Raw genomic sequence first — 21868 nt, forward strand, 5'->3', positions numbered from 1 at the left:
ACGCAGGACTGTCAGTCAGGAGTCAGCGCAGCTCTCCAGAGCAGTGCAGCAGAAAGCGGCCTAGGGCTTGAGGGGCTGTGTTTCACATGTCTTCACTCTGATGTCTTCATTAGACTCTCTTCCTACGAATTACGTTCTTCCCAACCTAAATGTCTAGCTTACAAAATGCCCTTTTGCTTTTCTGAATTATTAATTACAATAAAAATGCAGACCTTTCATAAGTTTTCTAACAGCTTGCCCTAACTTAAAAAATTTCTGTTGCTGCTCCTACTCCTTGTATCGCCTTCAGATTCTCTTTATCACTCACTATGACTTTCAAAGGTTTTGTTCCCCAATCTCTCCATTAAGGGCCCCTTTTACTAAGATAGCCCCTGTCCCCCATTTAGCCAGCAATTGAACACCAACCTCTTGGTGCACTGTGTGTTGGTTTTAAAACCTTGAGCAGCTCCGTGACCACTCCTAAGTAGAGAAAAACTGAAAATAGTTCCCAATTACTCATTTGCTATTTAACCTCAAAACACAAAACTTGGGAGGTTGTTTGTATAAATCACAGGAGGGAAAGAAGAGTGTAGGAAAAGCCCGGTGGCGTAGTTCTTAAGCGTTGAGCCGCCACCCGAAAGGTCGGCAGTTCAAAACCACTAGTGGCTCCGAGGGAGGAAGATGGGGTTTTCTTCTCCTGTAAACAGTCACAGTCTTGGAAACTCAAAGGGGCATTTCTACCCTGCCCTCTACAGTCGATACGCGCCAGTAAGTTGTTGTTTTTAAGGAAAGGCGGAAGAAATGCCCTTTGTGGCTAATTGTTTTATGCACAGCAGCCTCCTTTGTTATGAGACAAGAAGAACTGGATAGTGCCCAGCAATTATTATTGAACATTTTGGTAAAATGTGCCATAGAAACATCCAGACCAAAAGAGGAGAAACACAGAGCCAACTATCAAGTGCTCATGGAATTTTGATTTCTGGCGCTGTGGGGGCTAGATGAAACCTTGATACTGTTGCCCTGATATAATCTTCTTTAAACCAAAAATATGCCCTGAAATCTTTTAAACACCCAGCAGTAGTTCAGCTTAGCTCGTAAAGAACGTGTGCCTTACGCTATGTTCTTGTAAGACTATCTCCATGGGATCCAACAGAATAGCAACTCTGCAGACTGGAAAGGAACTGTAGGGAGAGGGCTTGTGTCATGAGGGAAGAACCATTTGGGAAAGGAGGGTGAGAAGGGCTGTATACCTCAAGGACTGTAATTAATGTCATCAAATTGTACGTGTGGAAATTGTTGAGCTGGTGTATGTTCTGTCACAAGAAAGAAATAACAAAAAAATAGAAAACGAAAACACAGGCTTGGGAGTTGGTGATTTCAAATTGTGGTCACCTGTGTAACAGAATCGAACTGGCCCACAGAATCTTCTAGACCATTCACCTTTTCAAGACAGATCGTTTCTCCCACGTTGCTGCTGGGGGGATTCAGACCACCAGCCTTTTCGCTAGCACCTAAGTGCTTAACCATTTGCACCACCAAGATGCCTAGGAAATTTGTAGGATTTTTTTTCCGGGGGGAGGTGGTCTTTGCTTTGTTTTGTGTATTCTGCCACATTTATTTTGAACAAGTAAAATATGAACACATTGAAATGAATTTATCGTGTACCAAAGTGAACTCTCCATAAACTCAATTATTCTTACTCAGCAATAAGCTAGATTTCAGAACAATAGTTTTCCTTTATAATCTTTCCAGGCTGCATTTGGGAGAAAGGAAGTACATTTTATTTTCAAGTTGATTAATAGTCTGAAAATGTCACAAAGAGGTTCAGTAGATGATAGTTTATACTCATTAAATTTTGCTGCTGGGAATTTTAGTAAAACCATAAGTACTTTGTACTAGATCTTTGGGAAACGTTCAGTTACTAATAAATTTTCTAGTTTTCATTGAACATTCTTTAAACCACCACAACAAAAAGAAGCTAGCTCTCTGACAATGCCTCCCCACCTCCTTCCCCCCCCCCCCCCAATGTCTCAGGATCATAATAAATAATTTCTGGATTGTTTTCTGAGGGTTTTTTTTTAATGCCTGGCCCAGAATTAATTACTATGAGAGTAACTTCAAGAGATGTGCATTTCACAATTGGAAATGATGGCAAACTATATGGGTTGCTATTACTTATAGGTGAAGACAGCCCTTGGAAAATTGTAGTCAATTTAATATGTGTTGAAATAAATTTTCCTTATGGACAAATAATATGCCTTTATGGGAAATTATTACTTAACAAGCAAGATGTATTTATCTTGTTCCTTGAAATTGGCATCTAAAGGCTCTTTTGTTGTTGTTACCATGTTATCATGTGGTTATAAAATACTTCAAAATCCTTTGTTGTTGTTAAGATACTGTTGAGCCCATTCTGACTCCTAGTGACCCCGCATATAGCAGAGCCCAGCACTGCCCAGTCCTGCACCTCTCACAATCATTGATGCTGGGCCCTTCTCACTGGGTCAGTCCAACTGTCTTTAGGAGACCCTCTACTTTACAAAGACCAGTACGATGTCCTTCCTTCTCAGGGACTGGTCTCTCCTGGTAATATGTCCAAAGTGCCTGAGGTGGACTCTCCAGATCCCTCTCCAAACTCTCGAACTCACTGTCATCTTGTCAGTTCCAACTCACAGTGGCCCTAAAGGGCAGAGTCGAGCCGCCCCTGTGGGTTTCTCTGGCTAGAACTCTTTATGGGAGTAGAAAGCCTCAGCTTTCTCCCTAGGAGTGGCTAGTGGTTTTAAACTGCTGACCTTGCATTTAGCAGCCCAATTTGTAACCCATTTTACCACGAGGGCTCATTCTCAAAATTCTTAGCAATATGTAAAAATAATTATAGAAATGCATGTTCAAACCGATTGTCATCAAGTTGATTCAGACTCTGGTGACCCAGTTTGTGTCTCATAGCAATCTCCTTGGCTACATGCAATCTCCACAGAAATGTGCCCAACCTTTTCTTCAATGGGAACTCAGGATGGGTTTGAACCATCAACTTTTAGGTTAGCATTTCATCAGCAGTCGCTTGCACCACCCATGCTCAACTTCAGCAATATCCAGTAGGGTTAGGAAGAGAAGCCCATTTTCATTCTCTCAGATTCCATGCCCACTAGTGGGTATGTTCCACTGGGGTTCCCTGCCCACTGGGAATCTTTGTGAGCCAAGACAGCAGGGACTGAAAGAGCAGGAGGTGCAGTAAGAACAAACGTGGTACTACGTGGCTGGGGAGGGGAGTGAGGAACTGTTGCAGCTTTATGCTAGACAGCCGTCTCTAGAAGGGAGAGATTTATGTCAGCTTGGTCATGGGTTGAAAAAGTGTGTAGTAAGAGTTAGTAATGAGTGAATGAAGACCACGAAACAAAGCTTAAATGAATAATTTATCAGAAAATCAACTTCCTCTGTAATTTTTCTTTCAAACCACAATTAAAAAGTTAAAGAGAAAAGGAGGCTACAGCTACCTATAAAATGAAAAACATAAAAGTCATAAAAAATGGTTCTCTCAAGATTCAGGGTAGTGGTTACTTCTAGAGGGATATGCAACTCTACTAAACATTTATCTACCTCCAAAAAATGCTGCAGAATATTAAAGCAGGAAAAGCTGGGAGGAAGGCAGGGCAGAGTGATGAATGAATGAATCTGTCAATAAACTCTCATTGACTGTTGCAGTCCTTGTTGTACACCCCCACTTGGAAACCCTGAGATGGGAATATAACAAATCTTAACGCCTGAGTACTGGATTTGTTAACAGCAGCAGATCAGTGAGATGGCCACATGTCAAGTTGGTATTGTATTCCAGTGTTTTCTGAATGTGTTCCAACAGACCCGATTCCACCCCAGCTCTTTAAATGTCCTGACCTGTAAGCCAGTTTGTTGGTAGGTATTGTTTATTTTGTATAAAGTACCTTTCTATCCCAGACTGAGTTTTCCATTTACTCTAAGAACCTCCATCATCCTTTAACTTAAAAGCCAAAAACTCAAACCTGTTGCCCTTGAGACAATTCCAACGCATAGCAGCCCTCTAGGGCAGAGTGGAATTGCCCCATAGTTTGCCAAGCTGACATCTCTAAGGGAGCTGACTGTCTCCCCCAGCGGCTGGTGGGCTCCAGCCAGGAGCTTTCCAGGGCACAGCCACCAGGCCACCAGGGGCCATGTGCATACTTGGTGCCCTTCCCTCTTAAAGGTAAAGAGACCTTCCTAGCTGGAAGATAACCAGGTTTGGGGGGGGGGGGGGAGGAGAGGGGAGGGAATGTTTCTTAAGAAAAGAAAGTTGCGGGGAGGGGAAGATAAGAAAATTGATAATGGAACACGGAATTCGGTACAAAGGTGAATATTTATTCACAACAAGAAAAGAAATCATAAAAGTTGAAACAAATGCCACAAAATTCAGTAAAAAAAATAGTAAATCACCTGTATCAGTTCTCTGCTCACATCTCACTCAGAGAGACATGCTTTCCCCTGTATCTGCTGGCTGCGTCCTCTGGTTGACGGAAAGCAGATAAGAGGAAGCAGTGGATCCTCTCGCGTGCTTGGCCAACCAGGCATAGTTTCTATTACTGACACACTAGCAGCATTCCTTTCTGCCTCACCTTTGTGATTGGTGATAGCAATAGACATTTTTGAGATTATTGTCAGTTGTTGGGAAGCTTCTGCTAAGTGTCATATCTCGTCCTAAATGAGCTAGAAGATTGCCTGGCATTTCATGTTGCTTGTGTCTTTGAGGTGACACATTTACACATGGTCGCTCCAGCCCTGGACACTGCTATGCAAGCTCTTTGTAGACAAAGATGGTTAACACTGACAAGCATTCGTGGAGGGGATGGAGAACCACAGGAACACCTCCCATTACACCTGGATGAAACGTGTCTCCACACCTGTGCTTCCCTTACTCGTGGATGTTAAGTGCCCTCCACTTGATTCCCACTCGGTGACCCCGCCGTGACAGAGTAGAACGGCCCTACCTAGGGTTTTCTAGACCGTACCCTGGTGGCACAGAGGTTATGCATTTAGCTGCCAACAGAAAGATGTGTTGTTTGAACCCACCAGCCACTGACTTTATGGTTAGTAGCCAAGCATTTAAACTGTTGTATCACTTGGGCACCATAGGAGGTCCCCAAAATTCCACTTAACACCACTGCCACAAAGGAGACTGGGTGTACAGAGATGGCATGGAAAGAAACTGTGGTCTGAACAGATTATGATGACATGCTCTTGGTCATTCAAATGTTATAAAATGGAGAGGCCATTTGGACACATTTTGGGGTCCCTGCTCGGCCTTGGGCTCCATGGGGGCTGAGAGGCCCTGCTGATGACGGTCCGTGGCTCTGTGGTGAAGTCATGTCTGTTTTGATCATTCTGACCCAGCCCTTCCTTTGAGACCCATCTCCACCAAACTGTCAAGTCTGTCTCCATTGTTCCACTCCCGTCTCTCTCCTCCAGGGGAACAGAGCGTTCACCATTTGTCTTAGCCTGCGTTGTATCCCTATCTTGTGTACATGTATGATCTCCCAAGTGTAGGATTTTAGTACTGCTTTCTTTGATGCCCTATACATTCCTAAATATTAGTTCACTCATTCAGTCTTTGCTTACTCACTTTTTCACTCATTCAACAGGCACCAATTAAATCCCTTCCATGTGCTAGACTCCGAAATAAAAGCCACTTACTTAAAATCTCATAGTTTGGAGGGGTTGGCGCCAAGTGAACCAGTAACAATAAGAGGGATGGAGGTGCTACCAGAGGCTGTTGACCCAGCGTGTCTCAGCTCCCAGAGGAAAGCTGCTTCCAAATGTAGTTTTGATTTTTGAGGTTTAGACCTAAAGAAAAGATTTTGTTCTGTTTTGAATATTCCCTACAAGGTTGGCTGGCATTCTGAATTCTAGGTATAGGCAGAGTATAAATGCTAACGTTCTCATTTCCAAGGGTAATTTTCCCAAAGATGGCTGGATTTAAGTGGCATCAGAGATTTCCATGTCATTTTGGCTACTGCTTCCCACTTTCTGACTTTGTTGGGACTTAGACCACTGGAAACACTTCCCTCTTACATTGACAGATGCTTCTTATCCACCTTCCTCGTCGCCATGGTTTGGTGGTACTGGAGCAGGGAAGATTTAGAAAGCCTTCTCCCATCTCGTGTTTACCACATGACGAACACCCCCTCCTCTTGCAAGATGCAGTTCAAAAACTTCCATCCCTGTGACATCTTTTCTGAATTTCCCAGTGGCAATTTCTTTGTTTCCATCCTGTCACCATGTGATATCTCTACTTATACATCTATTATGGCACTTGACATGTTGTAATTATTGGTCTGCATACCTCTCTGTTGAGGTGTTAATAGTCGATGGATTGATTGTATCTCTTGGGCCTGGTTCTTGCCCAGCAGTTAATTGTGTTGTTGTTGAATGCCACTGAATTGGTTCTGACTCACTGAGACCCTAAGACAGCAAAGGGAATCATCACCAGTCCTGTGCCAGCCTAACATCCTCGCTGTGTCTGAACACATTGTTGCAAACACAGTTTCAATCTATTTCCTGAGAATAATTTCCTCTTCTGCTGACCCTCTTACTTTAGTAACCATGCTGTCCTTCTCCAAAGATTGGTACCACCGGACAACATACCCAGAGTACATCAGGTGAAGTCTCACGAGTGCTTCTGAGGAGCAGTCTGGATGTACTTCTTCCAAGAGAGGCCTGTTTGTTCTTCTGGCAGTCCATGGTATATATTAGCAACTGAAACTTAGACAGGGGACAGTTGGGAACAGGTCATCAATTCCTCAGATGTAAATTCAAGATGAAGTTGAAAAAAAAATTAAAACAATTTCATGACAACCAAAATAAAACCTTGAGTCTGTCCCACCTGAATTTTGAGAGCATCTCAAGAAGAGATTTGACACATTGAGCACTATTGACAGAGGCCAGATGAACTCTAGGATGATATCAAGGTTAGGATGTATGAAGAAAGCCAAAAGGTCATTGTGATAGCTAGGTTATCTGTGAACTTGGCTGAGCCAGGGTCTTAGTAGTTTGTCAGTAATGCTCCATGATTTGATCTAATACAATGTAATCAGCTCCACGATGAGATCTAACAAAATGTAATCAACTCTGTGAGCATTCAGCAGTTATGAGGGAGTGAAGTCCTGTACATCCGGTCACAGCCTTGGTGCGATTGGCTGAGGGACTCCTCAGGAGGTATGGTCTACTCCTTTCTAAGCAGAGTCCGGGGGAAAGCTTGTCACTGTTGTTGGATCTGGATCCTGCATCTAGTTTTTCGACCTCCTGCCAAATTGCTTGCCCATTCCAGAGCCATTAGCAGACAGGTGGCCTTGGATAAATATGACTTTGCATCCACCAGCCTGTGGTCTTCCTGCTTCCTGGTTTGTCAACCTCACAGATACCCGAGTCAGGAGAGGCCTCTAGATAAATCTGACCCACAGACTTGAACTAGACTGAATCTATCCACTTCTACAACTGTGTGAGCCATTTCTCGATAGAAATTTCTTTCTCTACACATATGAATGTCACTAGTTTTGCTTCTCTTAGAGAATCTAGACTAACACAGTCATTAAAAAGACAAGAAAGAAAGAAAGAAGATAGACCAAATGGATGTCAGAAGAAACTCTGAAACTTGCTATTGATCTTAGAGTAGCCAAGGCAAATAGAAGAAATGATGAAGTTAATGAAATGAACAGAAAATTTCAAAGGACAGCTTGAGAAGACAAACTTTTTTTTTCTTTTTCTTTTTTTACATTTTATTAGGGACTCATACAACTCTTATCACCATCCATACATATACATACATCAATTGTATAAAGCACATCCATACATTCCCTGCCCCAATCATTCTCAAGGCATTTGCTCTCCACTTAAGCCCCTTGCATCAGGTCCTCTTTTTTCCCCCCTCCCTCCCCTTTCCCCCCTCCCTCATGTGCCCTTGGTAATTTATACATCGTTATTTTGTCATATCTTGCCCTATCCGGAGTCTCCCTTCCCCCCTTCTCTGCTGTCCCTCTCCCAGGGAAGAGGTCACATGTGGTTCCTTGTAATTAGTTCCCCCTTTCCAACCCACTCACCCTCCACTCTCCCAGCATCGTCCCTCACACCCTTGGTCCTGAAGGTATCATCCACCCTGGATTCCCTGTACCTCCAGCCCTCATATGTACCAGTGTACAGCCTCTGTCCTATCCAGGCCTGCAAGGTAGAATTCGGATCATGGTAGTTGGTGGGAGGAAGCATCCAGGATCTGGGGGAAAGCTGTGTTCTTCATCGGTACTACCTCGCACCCTAATTAACCCATCTCCTCTCCTAAACGCCTCTATGAGGGGATCTCCATTGGCCGACACTTGGGCCTTGGGTCTCCACTCTGCACTTCCCCCTTCATTTAATATGGTATACATATACATATACACATATATACACATACATACACACACTTATATCGTTGTGGTTTTTTTTTTTTTGCATGATGCCTTATACCTGGTCCCTTGGTACCTCGTGATCGCACTGGCCGGTGTACTTCTTCCATGTGGGCTTTTTTGCTTCTGAGCTAGATGGCCGCTTGTTCACCTTCAAGCCTTTAAGACCCCAGACACTATCTCTTTTGATAGCCGGGCACCATCAGCTTTCTTCACCACATTTGCTTATGCACCCATTTGTCTTCAGCGATCCTATCATGGAGGTGTGCAGTCAATGATATGATTTTTTGTTCTTTGATGCCTGGTAACTGATCCCTTTGAGACCACTCGATCACACAGGCTGGTGTGTTCTTCCATGTGGACTTTGTTGCTTCTGTGCTAGATGGCCGCTTGTTTATCTTCAAGCCTTTAAGACCCCAGTCACTATCTCTTTTGATAGCCGGGCACCATCAGCTTTCTTCACCACATTTACTTGTTCACCCACTTTGGCTCCAGCCGTTGTGTCGGGAGAGTGAGCATCATAGAGTTCCAATTTAATAAAAGAAGGTATTCATGCATTGAGGGAGTGTTTGAGTAGAGGCCCAAGGTCCGAGAAGACAAACTTTTTAATGAAGCGTGTAAAGACCTGAATTTAGAAAGCTATAGAGGAAGGACACACTCAGCATATATCAAGATAAACAAACAGAAAGAAAAATTGAAATATTGAAGGACTTGAGTTGACATATTGAAGGACTTTGAGCAAAATATTGAATGATGCAGCAAGCATTAAAAGATACAGAAAGAATGCCGGATCACTGTGTCACAACATTCAGCCACTTCAAGAAATAACATGTGGTCAAGAACCGTGGTACTGAAAACGACCAAGTTTCACAGAAGGTAGTAGCAGAAAACAAGGCTGTAGGAACTGACAGCATACCAGTTGAACTGTGTCAATAAATTGAGCACCCACTTGGCTATGCAAAGCAGTCTGGAAAACAGCCACTTAATCAACTAACTGGAAAAGATCCTTGTTTGTGTTCATTCCAAAGAAAGGTGACCCACCACATTTTCGGAATTATAGAACAGTACCATTGAGATCTCATGCAAGTAAAATTTTGCTGAAGATAACAGTGATCACAGCTTTACATTGACAGTGAGCTGCCAGAAGTTCAGGCCTGCTGCAGAAGAGCATGTGAAACAAGAGATATCACTGCTAATGTCAGGTGGATTTTGGCTGAAAGTGGAGAATTCTGGAAGGATGTTTGCTTGTGTTTTATTGACTGTGCCAAGGTATTTGACTGTGTAGATCATCATAAACTAAGACAGCAGTGAGAAGAATGAGAATTCCAGAACACTTCATTGTGCTCGTGCTGACCGTTTACATGGCCTGGAGGCAGTTGTATGAACAGAATCTCCAACATAGCTTTGCTGAAATCATGGAGGACTTGAAGCATTTTCTGATGGGATGGACTGCAGCCTTCAGTATGGATTACAGATCAATGTAAAGAAAACCAAAATCCTCTCAACTGGTCCAATAAGTAACATGGTGATAGAGAAAAGATAGAAGTTGTCAAGGATTCCATCTTGCTTGGCTCCCCAATCAGTGCTCTTGAAAGCGTCAGTCAAGCATTCAAAGAACATGCGGTGCTGGGCCAGTCTATGGCACAAAGACCTCTGTAGTCTCGAAGAGCAGGGTAGCATAGCCTCCGTAGACGCCGGCTTTGGAAGTCAGAACACTCATTTTATGTGATGCTCAGCTTTACTTGTTTAAAATAAGCTTCTTTTTATTACTTTGTAATACTGTAATTTAAAAACATTCCCTAATTTTTATATGAATATAGTCAAAATAAATAAATACAGTCTCTCAAATACCTGGAAACCCAGGGGAAATAGTATATGTATTGTGCTGGTTTCTTTTGGGTAAACAGACTAATTGCTTTATGTTGAGATACATTAAAAAAAAGATGTCTTGAGGGTGGAAAAAAATAGTGAGCATCTTCACTGAAAAGAAAAACTTGGGGCTTATGCCTATCATACATCCCCTTCCTATGATGTGTATGCCTATTGTCCTGCCCCTTCCTGTGATGTGTGGTTACCTGGAATGATGCCCCCTGAAGGAGATAAAACCCTTGGTTCGCAATAAAGTTGGGGCTTTCCTGCTCTCGCTCCTGAGGCTCTCTCCTGCTCTTGTGGCTGGGGCTCCCCCCACGAGGACCACCAAGCAGGGCTGAGCTCTTTGTTGTTCTCAGGGAGAAAGAGCTGAGACTGACTAACTGGGGAAAAGAAGCATAGACTGGTAAGAGTGCTCCCCACACATCCTGATCATCTGTGTGCATCCTGCTTTGGGCACATCTCTTTCCTCGACCCCCACGTCCCTTTTCTGCAAGGTGGTCCAATGCTTCATAAGGAGTCTTCCCTCTTACTGAGAAGCATGGAGCACCCCCCAGGTCCGGGCCAGGTGCAGTTCAGGACCCACAACAGAGCACCCAGACAGGTCCCTGCCCTCTTGGAGATTACATTCTAGTGGAGGAAGACCAGCTGTGAAGAAATAGCACACAGGCAATAGCGCAGATGGAAATGGAGGCCGTGGAAGAGAAAGGGCGTTGGGCAGTAGAGCGAGTGAGGGCTTCTTGGCTGGAGGCGCATAGAATCACGTGAAGTGGGGGATGCCTACAACATAGTGAACGAGCACCCCTTCTCCAGAATGTCTGCGTCAGGGGTCTGCGGTGGAGCCCTATAGTTTCTACTTCTGGCAGATATCCAGTTACTTTCCTGTGCCCCGAGAGATCATGTTGTTGGATGAAATGATCAACAATAATCTACAATGGCAAAGTCAAGCTCATCTGGGGTCTTAAAGGCTTGAAAATAAAACCAGCCGTCATCATCCTTTTATGGAATGGTTGTGGGGAGGAGATGAGCCAGTCAGGGCGCAGTGTGGCAACGATGAAACATACAACTTTCCTCTTGATCTTAAATGCTTCCTCCTCCCACCCACTATCACGATCCCAATTTTACCTTACAAATCTGGCTAGACCAGAGCATGTGCACTGGTACAGATAGGAACCGGAAACACAGGGAATCCAGGGCGGATGATCCCTTCAGGACCAGTGGTGAGAGTGGCGATATCAGGTGGGTGGAAAGAGGACGAGTTGGAGAGTGGGAATCGATTACAAGGATCTCCATATAACCTCCTCCCTCGGGGACGGACAACAGAAAAGTGGGTAAAGGGAGAAAGGGAGACATTGGACAGTGTAAGATATGACAAAATAATAATTCATAAATTATCAAGGGTTCATGAGGGAGAGGGGAACAGGGAGTGAGGTGGAAAAAATGAGGAGCTGATGTCGGGGCTAAAGTGGAGAGCAAATGCTTTGAGAATGATGAGGGCAATGAATGTACAAATGTGCTTTACACAATGGATGTATGTATGGATTGTGATAAGTGTTATATGAGCCTCTAATAAAATGGGGTGAAAACTTGGTTTAAACTGTGCTTGTCCTAAGTTTTTCGACCTTTCTGTCACCTTGTCATATTAATGTTTGTAAAGTAATACTCTGTATTGGAGGAATGAAGCCTTTGGAAGAAGTCATTTGCATGAGGAAATCAGGCCCATCACAAATTAGAAGGAGGTGGCAGTACAATCTCCAAGCAGTACAGCTTCTCAAGCATGCTCCACCTAAGTAAGATTTCCGTAACTCATCTGGAAGGCATTGGAAGGATAAAAATAGACAAAATGTTCAAAATTTCCATCCTCTGAGTTTCCTGCTTTTGCCTACATCTCAATTGTCAGTCTAGGCCCTGGCTCCTGCTCCCCTCAGTCCTGGGCAAAGACAGTAGAAGTATTTTTCACCACAAATACCCAAGCTGCCAGATTGTCTGGGCACTGGCCTCTGCCTGCCCCAAACAAGCTCTTTTCCTGAGTGGTAAAGCGAGGAGGGGGGCTGGATTAAGGAAGACTCCAAAGCCAGGCTGACAAAGGTGCGGGATTTAGAAAGTGCACTTGAGTTGATTCTTTCCCAGGAAAGCTGGCCTTACAGAGCCTACCAAGCTCTGGCTCTGCTTGCTGGCAGGGCGGGTTCCACTTGGTCAGCAAGTTCCCATAAGGGAAGCACATGGTTGAATCCAGCCTTTTCTGCTCTGTCTCGATGGAGACGGGTAGAGGCTTGCTGGTCACAGGATGCCTCTGGTTTCTGCCATCACAGTTTCTTTACTGAGTCCCTAGAGGAGCCCTGAAAGTACCCTGGTGGCCTAGTGGTTACTCTCTGGGATTTGATTTGAAAGGCCAGCAGTTTGAAACCAGCAGCCACTCCCCGAAAGAAAGATGGGGCTTTCAACTCCTGTAAAGAGTTACAATTTCACACTCACAGCAACAATTCTTCCCAGCCCTATAGGGTCGCTATGTGTCTGCCATCAACTCAGTGGCAGTGAGTTTGGTTTTTCGATGGTGCAAATGGAAGGTTAGCAGAGGGAGTCTATGCGAGCCCACCCTGATGGTCTCCTTCCGATCGGCCACTGAAAACCCTGTGAAGCACAGTTCTCAGTTTGTTGTTTGGTTTGGTTTATTTCTTCAAGGCAGCCTCAAAACAGAGATGGAGTTTCTGGAAACTGTTTTTCACCCCCCACTTCCGTGTTTAGCCACTGACGTCTATTGCACTTCGCTTTCCTGTGCTCCCCAGACACGTGGCTTTCTTGAACAGATTCAAGGTTGTGCATGGAGCGGATCCATGGGTGCCATTTTCCCTAGAGCGTGTGCTCACTCTGTGTCTCCAGGTTACGTTTCAGAGTGTTTGACAAGAATTCTTTCCCGGGCTAATAATGAGACGGTCAGGGGAAGATGCAAGAGCTGCTAGCAGAAGCCAAGTGCAGCGTGTAGAAGCCCATCGAGTCTGTCCAGCCCTCACATCCTGAAAATGGGAAAATTGTCGCCCAGAAAGGTTAAACCAACCTCACCACCATCATGTCAATTCCTGTTCGTAGCAACCCTATAGGACAGGGTAGAACTGCCTCTGTAGGTTTTCAAGACTTTAGCTCTTTACAGGAAGAGAAAGCCTCATCTTTCTCCAGGGGAGTGGCTGGTGGTTTCAAACTGCTGACCTCATAGTTAGCAGCCCAATGTGTAACCCACTCTGCAGAGGGACTTGCCTAGTGACAGTTACACAGCTCGTCTGTGGGTTTCCTGGGTAGGTAGAAGAGAGACGTTCAGGGTGGTGCATAAAGACTAGCCCTGGAACCCACCCAGAGCTGCCTGGGAAGACAGGCCTGGCTATCCCTTTGGAAAAGTTAGCCTTGCAAACCCTTCAAGGCAGCCCTTCTCTGCCCACATGGGGTCACCATGAGTCAGAACCCTCCACATGGCCACCACCAGGCGGCAAACTTAGAAAAGAAGGGCTTTAGGAATGGTGGAAACCAGATCGGTTTTAAACTTGGTGCTTGTTCCAAGTCAGCTGTGGATCTACTTCTCCGGTGGGGGTGGGGTTTAAAGATGACTCAGACCTGCCCTGCCCTGCCCTGAAGGAACTGTTGGCTGTGGCTGTGGCTGTAGAGTAGTTTCTCTTTGGGGCTTGGGGTAAGAGGGTACCAGGCACACCAACAAAATGCAGGGTTTATGCTCTGGTGGGTTTCCACTCTGTCTCGTTCTGTGGGTGCCAGAACGTTGGCGGAGAGCAAGGGGGCCCCACAGTGTACCTTAATCTTTTAAAAACCGGAAGGCTCTTGTTGAGGAGTGCTTTGCGTGAGCCCATTTTGAAAGAGCCCTTTGCCAGCCAGCACAAGCCAGACTCGGCAAGGCAAGGATCCTTAGCAACTGAATATGTTTCTAGAAGCTAATAAAGAGTTTTCTGTTTTGCTCATCTGCTCCCCGTGTGCTGTTGCCACTTTCACAGGCGGTGCCTGTAGGCGGAGGGTTTGCGATAACAGCGTTTCACAAATGAAAGTGAAGTGGAAAAGGGCCACTTTCCCTTTAAGGCAGTTTCATACCTCAACTCCCTCCCCTTTCCTGATTGACAAACCTCCCTGAGGTCACGTGATCCGCCTCTATTTGAAGGTCACAAAAAGCTGCTTCCTTTAGAGACAGAGGGGGAGAGAGAGAGCAAGAGGGAGAGTGAGCGAGAGAGTTAGTTCAAGCCAAAATGGCCGACAGAGTCGCTGCTGGTTTCTGAATATTTAAAATACAAAAAAACAGACAGACAAAAAGAAATCATTTTTGGACCTTTTTTCATTTCCATTTCTACCTTGTATGCCTCAATTTTCTGGATTTAAGCACTGCTGCACTTTATGAGGTTGGTAAATATTTTCAATTTTTAAAAAACCAATTGATTTATATGGATCTTGTCTAACCGTTTCACTAGTGCTGTTTCAAGTCGACATTTGTCTAGCATGGAGGCGGACTCCAGACATTTCGTGAATCTGGAAATCCGACCTGTGGTGTACTTTTGGCTCGGCATTTTAGAAATGGAAAAGCCTTGGTAAAATATTTATAATTTGAAGTGATTTAATTGCACTTTTCATTTCTCTGCAGATTTTCTGCATCTTTTCTGTCTTGCAAATAGATGGAAGCTGTAATTGGAATTTGGATATTTAGAAAGGTTTTATAAAAAATAAAACAGACGCCCCCTTCCCCCCCTAAATCTGCTGCAAAAATTTGCATAAATATAAATGGGTTTGCATTCTTTTGGCTGCTGTGGCCGACAAAGGAGCTGGGAGGGCAAGCTCGGCAACAGGAAAGCCTTTTTTTTTTTTTTTTAAATAAGAAACAAAACAACCAAAACGGGGCCATCCTTCCTAGAGAGCTGCTTAAAAACCTAAAGTCCGACCGGCTCCATTGGAAACTCCATCCAGGCTGGGGGCGAGTGAACCCCGGAGGCTTTGAGGGTTTGTACAGTCCCCTGCTTGCAAACCTCCCCGGAGGTACGTGGAGCTGAGCCCTCCTTTCTGCGCGCACTCTTGCTTGCACGGCGTCTCTCCCTCTCTCCCGTTCCCTCTCCCTCTTCCCCCTCGCCCTCCTCCCTCCCTTTCTCTGGGTTCTCAAATGTGCAGCCAGATGCGCTTTTATTTTGATCTTGGTTTGAACCAAATGCTAGGACTGTCTTGTAAACATGGGGTTTCAGCGACACAAGCAGCCCTCCGCCCCGATTCGAAAGGCTTCCTCGCCCAATTCCCCACCCCCACGTAGCCCTGGCCATCTCCATTTCGCACATTTTCTATTTGTTTGTTTAGATGCGTGTGTGTAGCTAGATGCCTGCGTGGGTTTTCAGCACACGTTCCGTGCGTTTGGGCCTCGTAGCTGTTGTGAAATTGTCATGGAGAGGAGCGCCCCGGCAGCCTGGAAGCTGTGCGTCTCTCTCTGTGGGTAACCCTGGCACTGTGCGGTGCCTGAAGTTAAATTCCATTACTCCTGGTGCAGGATTCTAGAAGCCCGCGAGATCGGAGGCGGGTGGAAAGCTGGAAACTTGCTTTCGCCAGCCACCTCCCCCTCCAGTTGTGTGATGTAATGGTTGTCATTCTGGTGGGCTGCAAGGGTTGTGGTTTGTGATGTGGCGCGTGATTGCCCCCACCCCTGGGTAAATTACCCCGCCCCGCCCCCACTCGCAGTGGCCTTGTTTTTTACCCCCTGCCCCCCACCTCCCACTAATTTGTATCCTCCTGATTTATGCAGTGGCATATTGGCAAGAGAAAGAGACTGTTCTCTGGAATCTGTTACAAAGTGTAGTTTAGGAAGGGTATTTAAAAAATGCAAATGGGTTGAATTGTCATGTCCCCATCATTAGATTTGTAGATTTGGATTAGAGGTAATTAAGCACAAATGGAATAATTTTGATCAGAAGGGAGAAGTGTTTTTTTGTTTGTATAATTAATCTAATTATAAGATGCTTGCTGGGTCTGAAAGTGTTAATAAAAATGCTGGACCATTTTGAGAATTTGACGGTCTGGGAGAGGGTGTGTAGTGCTTTCAAAAGCTGTATTCACTGAAAATGGATTGGCCTCTTGTGCTGAAAATGGCCTGCTTCTTTGGGCCAATTGTCTGTAGATGAAGGGACTTTCACGCCAATTTAACAAAAAGACTTTGCATCAGAATATAGAAAGATAATTTAAGTCCCCTGTCTCTTGAAGTGCAAATATTTTATTATTTTAAAAATCTGTGTTGCCATTGCATTAGTAATGGTAGTAAGCAGAGGAGAACTGTTTTAGGTTCCATGTTAAAAAAATAATTGTTCTAAAAATATTGTTTGGGGAGGTGGGTTGATACAAGTTCAGCTATGATATAAGAGGATCGAAAATCTTATAAAAGTATCTGTATACATTTGGCTCATTACATTTGTTTGTATTTATTTCTTTTACCCACGAGAATGTAAAAGGAAAAGACATAGCAAGGTCCGGAGTGCTAGCAGTGTGGCTTGGTGACGGATGCAAGAATAAGGAGCTCTCTGGGTTTTGTTGTTGTTGAAGACAAAAACGTTGATCTGAGGCTTTGCTTGTGAGCTGATTCATTTTAACCCCCATTTCCTAAACCGGCCTTCCTTACCCAGAGAGGACCCTCTGCTCACCCTGTGTAGTCAGTAGCTTGTTTTTGTGGGCTGTGTAAACATGTGATAGGCAGGTTTATTCCTTTGACTGAGAGGAGGAACCAGGAGCAGGGAGGGCGCTCTCCCTGGGCCAAAATGAGAATCCTCTAGTGAATATCAACAGAAGGCCACCTGAGTCTTGGAAATGTTTTCACAGATAACTTCTCTCCCTCTCTCCCAGACCCAAGGTAAGATCCATAAGACCAGGCTTGGGGGTGGGGTGGGCTCCTGGTGGTGGTGGATGGGCCACAGCAGGAGGGCTTGGGTGAGTTTCAGAAGCTGAGCTGCCATGTTGGATCTGAGTCCCTGCAGCGCCAGCCCTGGGTGTCCTCAACGTCATGGCAGTTGAGACGCTCATAGAAAGGAGTAGCACCTCAGATGTGCAAGGGGAAAGTATCGAGTGTGTGCCTGTGGGTAAAGTTTTCTTTCCTCCAGGAGGGCAGAACTGTAGCATTGTGGCCGATGACGAGCGTCAAGAGCAAAGACAGAGGAGTATTCTAACTTGCGTGCTCCGGTTTTGTTTGTGAGAAAGGAAGACGGTGCACGTAGAGGAAGTTTCTTACTGGAGCAACCAAACATAATATCGCTGTATCAATGGCATCCTAACTCGCTTTGTCCGGCCACATTTTCTGACATTGGGTCTACCTGTGCTGGAATCCCACTTGAAGTCAACCCCGCTCTGCATCCGAATGGAGCACCGCAGAGCCTGGTTCTGCCACATCCCCAGGGTTGCCTGCAGATGATGGGACCATGGGGAACCATAGGGCTTTCATTGACTGGTGTTGGGTAGTAGGTCGCCAGGTCTTTCATCCTAGTCTCTTGTCATGTAGTCATCTGTTACTTTCACTACTCATTTTCAGAAAGAATTGCCACAGGTTCATTATTAAGATTTTTATCGAGGTATTACGAAAGTTGATGGTGCTCATCAATCAGACATGGCTTGTTCAAGGAAGCGTTGGAAACCATTGCCGGTTGGTGTGAACCTGGCTCTTGTTGCTCAGCCCTGCATGGCCCTGTCACCATCAGGGCAGTTCTTTATAAATACGCAGCTGAGAGGCGCTGAAGTAGACATAGATGACTACCTGTAATGAGGTGACCATCAGTGTGTTCCTCCCCCTCCCCCACTGCCCCATAACAGAGGGTTTGGGGCGGGGGTGAAGGGGGTTGATTTTAAAACTCAGTATGACCATTGTTGACCAGCTTGGGTTGGCACTGGGCAAGTCCCGAGACAGACAACAAAGACAAATGTCCTTTCTCCTTAAGCCTCAAGGAGCCCAGGTCTGGCAAAGAAGGTAATTTGGTTAGCAGCTCATCATAACTTGGTGGCATCTGCAATATTTAGAACGACGAGCACCCGATAAAGAAGTATTCTGAGTCTGTGCATTTAAAGAAATAAAAATAAATTCACCGCCATCGAGTAGACTCTGAGTCCTCGTGACTCTGCATAAGGGTTCTGAGACTGTAAAGCTCTACGGGAGTAGGCAGCCTCATTTTCCTCCGGAGGAATGGCGGTCAGCAGTCCAATGCTTACCTGACAGCGCCACCAGGGTTCACCAAGAGTGCCTTAACTTACATGATTGCCCACGTACTAATGTCAGTCATCATTTGCAGCTTAGGTTTTTTCTAAGTAGAACTGATCTAAAGGTGGCATTTCGAGGGAGGGGAAAAAAATCAGGAGCTGATACCAAGGGCTTAAGTGAAGAGCACATATTTGGGAATGATGAGGGCACTGAATGTACAAATGTGCTTGACTCAATGGATGCATATATGGATTGTGATAAGAGTTATATGAACCCCCAGTGAAATGATTTTAATAAGTAAATAAAGGTGGCATTTCAACACTTGGCTGAGGAGAAGGCTCTCAAAACCCACTGCCGTTGAGGCCATGCTGAATCATAGCAACCCAGTGGGACAGGGTAGAACTGCCCCCTGGGTTTCAAGACCATAACACCCTACGGATTAAGCCTCATATTTCTATCAGAGAGCAGTCGGTGGATTTGAACTGCAGGCCTTTGCAACTAGCAGCTTAACGTGAAACTCAACTATGCTACAGGGCTCCTGGAGAGTAGGCAGTTTATGTGAATTGTTGCCCAGTCCAGTGTTCCTGGGCTTACCAGTTTGCCTTCCCTTGTTTCTTCATTTACGACGAGAGGTGGGTCTGAGAAGGGATTAAACCCAAGCCACCTGTGCACGCTCCTTCTTTTCCTTCGTATTCACACAGCGATCATTCTTTATGGCGTGTGTGTCAGGCGCTGTTGTAGGTCCTGGTAGGGCCTAAGGAGTGCAAGTGGCGGACCCATTGGCTGGGGCAGCCACCCAGCTCATGTGGGAAATATGAACTGTTTGGTGAATACCTAACCTTCTGTTGTGGGTTATGACTGGGATAATTGCTAGTCCTTCACTTCACCTAATAATCTCTACTGATAATCAGGCAACGAGGGGTCATTTCTGTCTTTGACGGTTCTAGAGACTTCCATTTACTCTTCGACACAATAGTAATTTTTATCATTTTTCTTCAGCTTTGGCAGGACTGTCTCCTCAAAACTAACTACCTTTTGAGTTACCTCTGGGGACCTCTCAACCTAACGTTGCCTCTACATTATTCTGCCACGTCCTCTGCTTGGTTTTCTAGTACTCCTTTGCAGTATCCCCTCTGCAATGTGATTTGTAGCCGGCCATCTCCTCCGGGAGCAGCTGGCTCTCAGAGGGCAGAGACCTGACCTGTCCTGCTCACTGCTGTCTCCCAGGGGGGCCTTTCAGAACAAGGCCTGGCAGAAGTTGACGATAGTTGCCACTGAATTATTCCTACCTTCTAGGTACTAGAAGGAGCGGTGACCTTAGTCCTGTGTTGCCCTCGGGATGACCGAGCCCCTTGTTAAGAATTCAGTGCCAGTTTCTTTCTCATTGAGGGTCCCCCCCTTTTTTCCCCCCAGACCATCTAACAGACATGAAGTCCTTTTGGTCTTTCCTCAGGACATGTCCACAATAAGAGAGCCCAGATCTTGCCATTCTTTCTTCTGAGGAGCAATTCTGCATTTCAACCTTAGTGGACTCATGCCGCCTCTGGCAGCCCACTCACGGTATGTTGTCAGTGAAGGCATGCATCTCAGTTAGGCTTGAGAATAAGGGCATGCACTCAAACATGCCATTTCTTCCTCAGTGACATGGGGGTCATGTGTGGTTGTGAGGTGTGATGGGAACACTGTATGTAAGGGTCTGCTTGTACCCATTTCGTTACTCAGTCTTCCCTTCCCCATTGCTAAGTAGACCAGAAAGGCCTTTATGGCCTTGACAGTACACCTCCACCTCTGCCAAGCCTTTTGCCACCTTGCGACACCTACAGTCATGCCTCTGGCCCGAAGCCGGGCCTTCACGCTCCCCAGTGCCCTTCCCGGCGCTGCTCCTCCCATGTGCCCACGTTTGCCTGACTGCTTTTCAGACATTCAGCGTCTCGCATCCAGAGAAAGATCCTCGGCACGTCACATGACCTGATTTTAGGAGTTTGCCAGGCACAGGAAGACGCTGCCGTACATGGGCGTTTCTTCATTTCCATGATTCTGAGACCACACATGCAAGTGAATTCGGTTTAACTAAGCCATTCATATTTCAACTCAAGACAGGAAATTAAAAAAAACGGACACTTTACATAAAGCTGCCAAACTGATCTGGGTGATGTTGCAATGACTCTCATTTGTTGACCTAGACATTTTTTTTTTAATCAAGTAGAAAATAATGGTCGATTTACTCATTTAGATAGTAAATTGTTATGGAGTGCCCTCTTCGGGCTAAGTAATGGGGGAAGTGCTGGCGGAGTAGTATGAAGCCACTCTAGGTGCCAGTGCTGAGGTGAGAATTGTAAATACCAGGAGGTACGCTGGTTCCCAAGAGGAGGGAGCGCTCCGTCTGTGCAAAGGCCCTGTGCGTGGCATGTTGGGAACTGCACAGAGAGCTCAGCTGCAGTGTGATAGATAGGTCCCCAGGAAGAGGGCCAAGGAAATGAAGGAGAGGGGAAGCTGAAAAGGTCTGTAGGCCCCAGCCAGAAGGGGAGGAGTCTGTGAGCCCCGCAGAAGTCCGCATCTGGAGAACCAGCCTTGTTTGGAGAAGAGCTTTGAAAGGTGACTCTGCTGTGTTGTAGAAAGGGACTGTAGGGCTGAGTATACAGCCAGATGGTAGTGCAGTAATCCCAGGTGAACGGACAGCCTCGCCGCCGTAAAGAAGTAAATGAATTCCAGAGAGATTTAGGAAAACATTCACAGGACCTGGTTACTGAGAGCGAGAAGATAGTGGTTGGTGCAGTCACAGAGGACACCCAGGTGCTGCTCACTGAATTCCGGCCCATGTAAATGAGGGCCAGAGCATGGGGGGAGGGGTGCGGGTCCAGGTAATGAGTTGAGTGGCGGGATTATTGAATCCTGAGGCATCTCCATCCAAGGAGAATTTGAGATCTGATCTAGAGATGAAGATGTGGGAATTAACAGCAGCCCTAGGTTTCCAATGGTTTTCCTTTTTTAGTTGATTTCTTTGGTGAGCTGTTTAAAGAGGGCACCCCTCCAAGTAAGGCTCAGTTGGTGCTCACATTTCATAAAGAAGGTTTAGCCCACGTACCTGCATCAGAAACACCCCAAGAGGTGGAGAGGGGAGAGAGAGGGACTTTCTGAGGGCCTTCCAGATAGGCGGGCTGTTATGCAGGAACTGGGAGAAGGAGAGGATGGGTTCTGGCTGGCTTCAGGGAGGTTTGAGGCTGGTACACGTGGGGACGTGGTGAACCTTCAGGAGCAGTGTGATCAGAGTTGTTTTTTAAGAATGCTAAACACAGGGTCCCTGTGGAAGGAATCGACTTGATGGCAGTGATAACATGACACTGGGCAGAGGGGCTGAGTGGAGGACTGAGGAGACTCCCTGGAAGCA

The 21868-nt window shown here is 45.7% G+C and overlaps 1 protein-coding gene across 3 annotated transcripts in view; it reads left to right on the forward strand.

Moving 5' to 3' along the window:
• Positions 1-21868, forward strand: part of TNRC6B (trinucleotide repeat containing adaptor 6B) — a 293374-nt gene that overhangs the window by 135408 nt on the left and 136098 nt on the right. Inside the window, exon 1 of one of the 3 annotated variants that reach the window (XM_075553607.1) lies at positions 14467-14677. The exons of the other annotated variants lie outside the window; for them this stretch is intronic. Coding sequence (XP_075409722.1) covers positions 14673-14677 — 5 coding nt within the window. The 5' untranslated portion in view covers positions 14467-14672. Of the gene's footprint in view, positions 1-14466; positions 14678-21868 lie in introns of those variants that run through there. 3 annotated transcript variants of the gene reach the window in all.

Source organism: Tenrec ecaudatus, chromosome 6 (genome assembly GCF_050624435.1).
Source record: "Tenrec ecaudatus isolate mTenEca1 chromosome 6, mTenEca1.hap1, whole genome shotgun sequence".
Taxonomy (NCBI): Eukaryota; Metazoa; Chordata; class Mammalia; order Afrosoricida; family Tenrecidae; genus Tenrec; species Tenrec ecaudatus.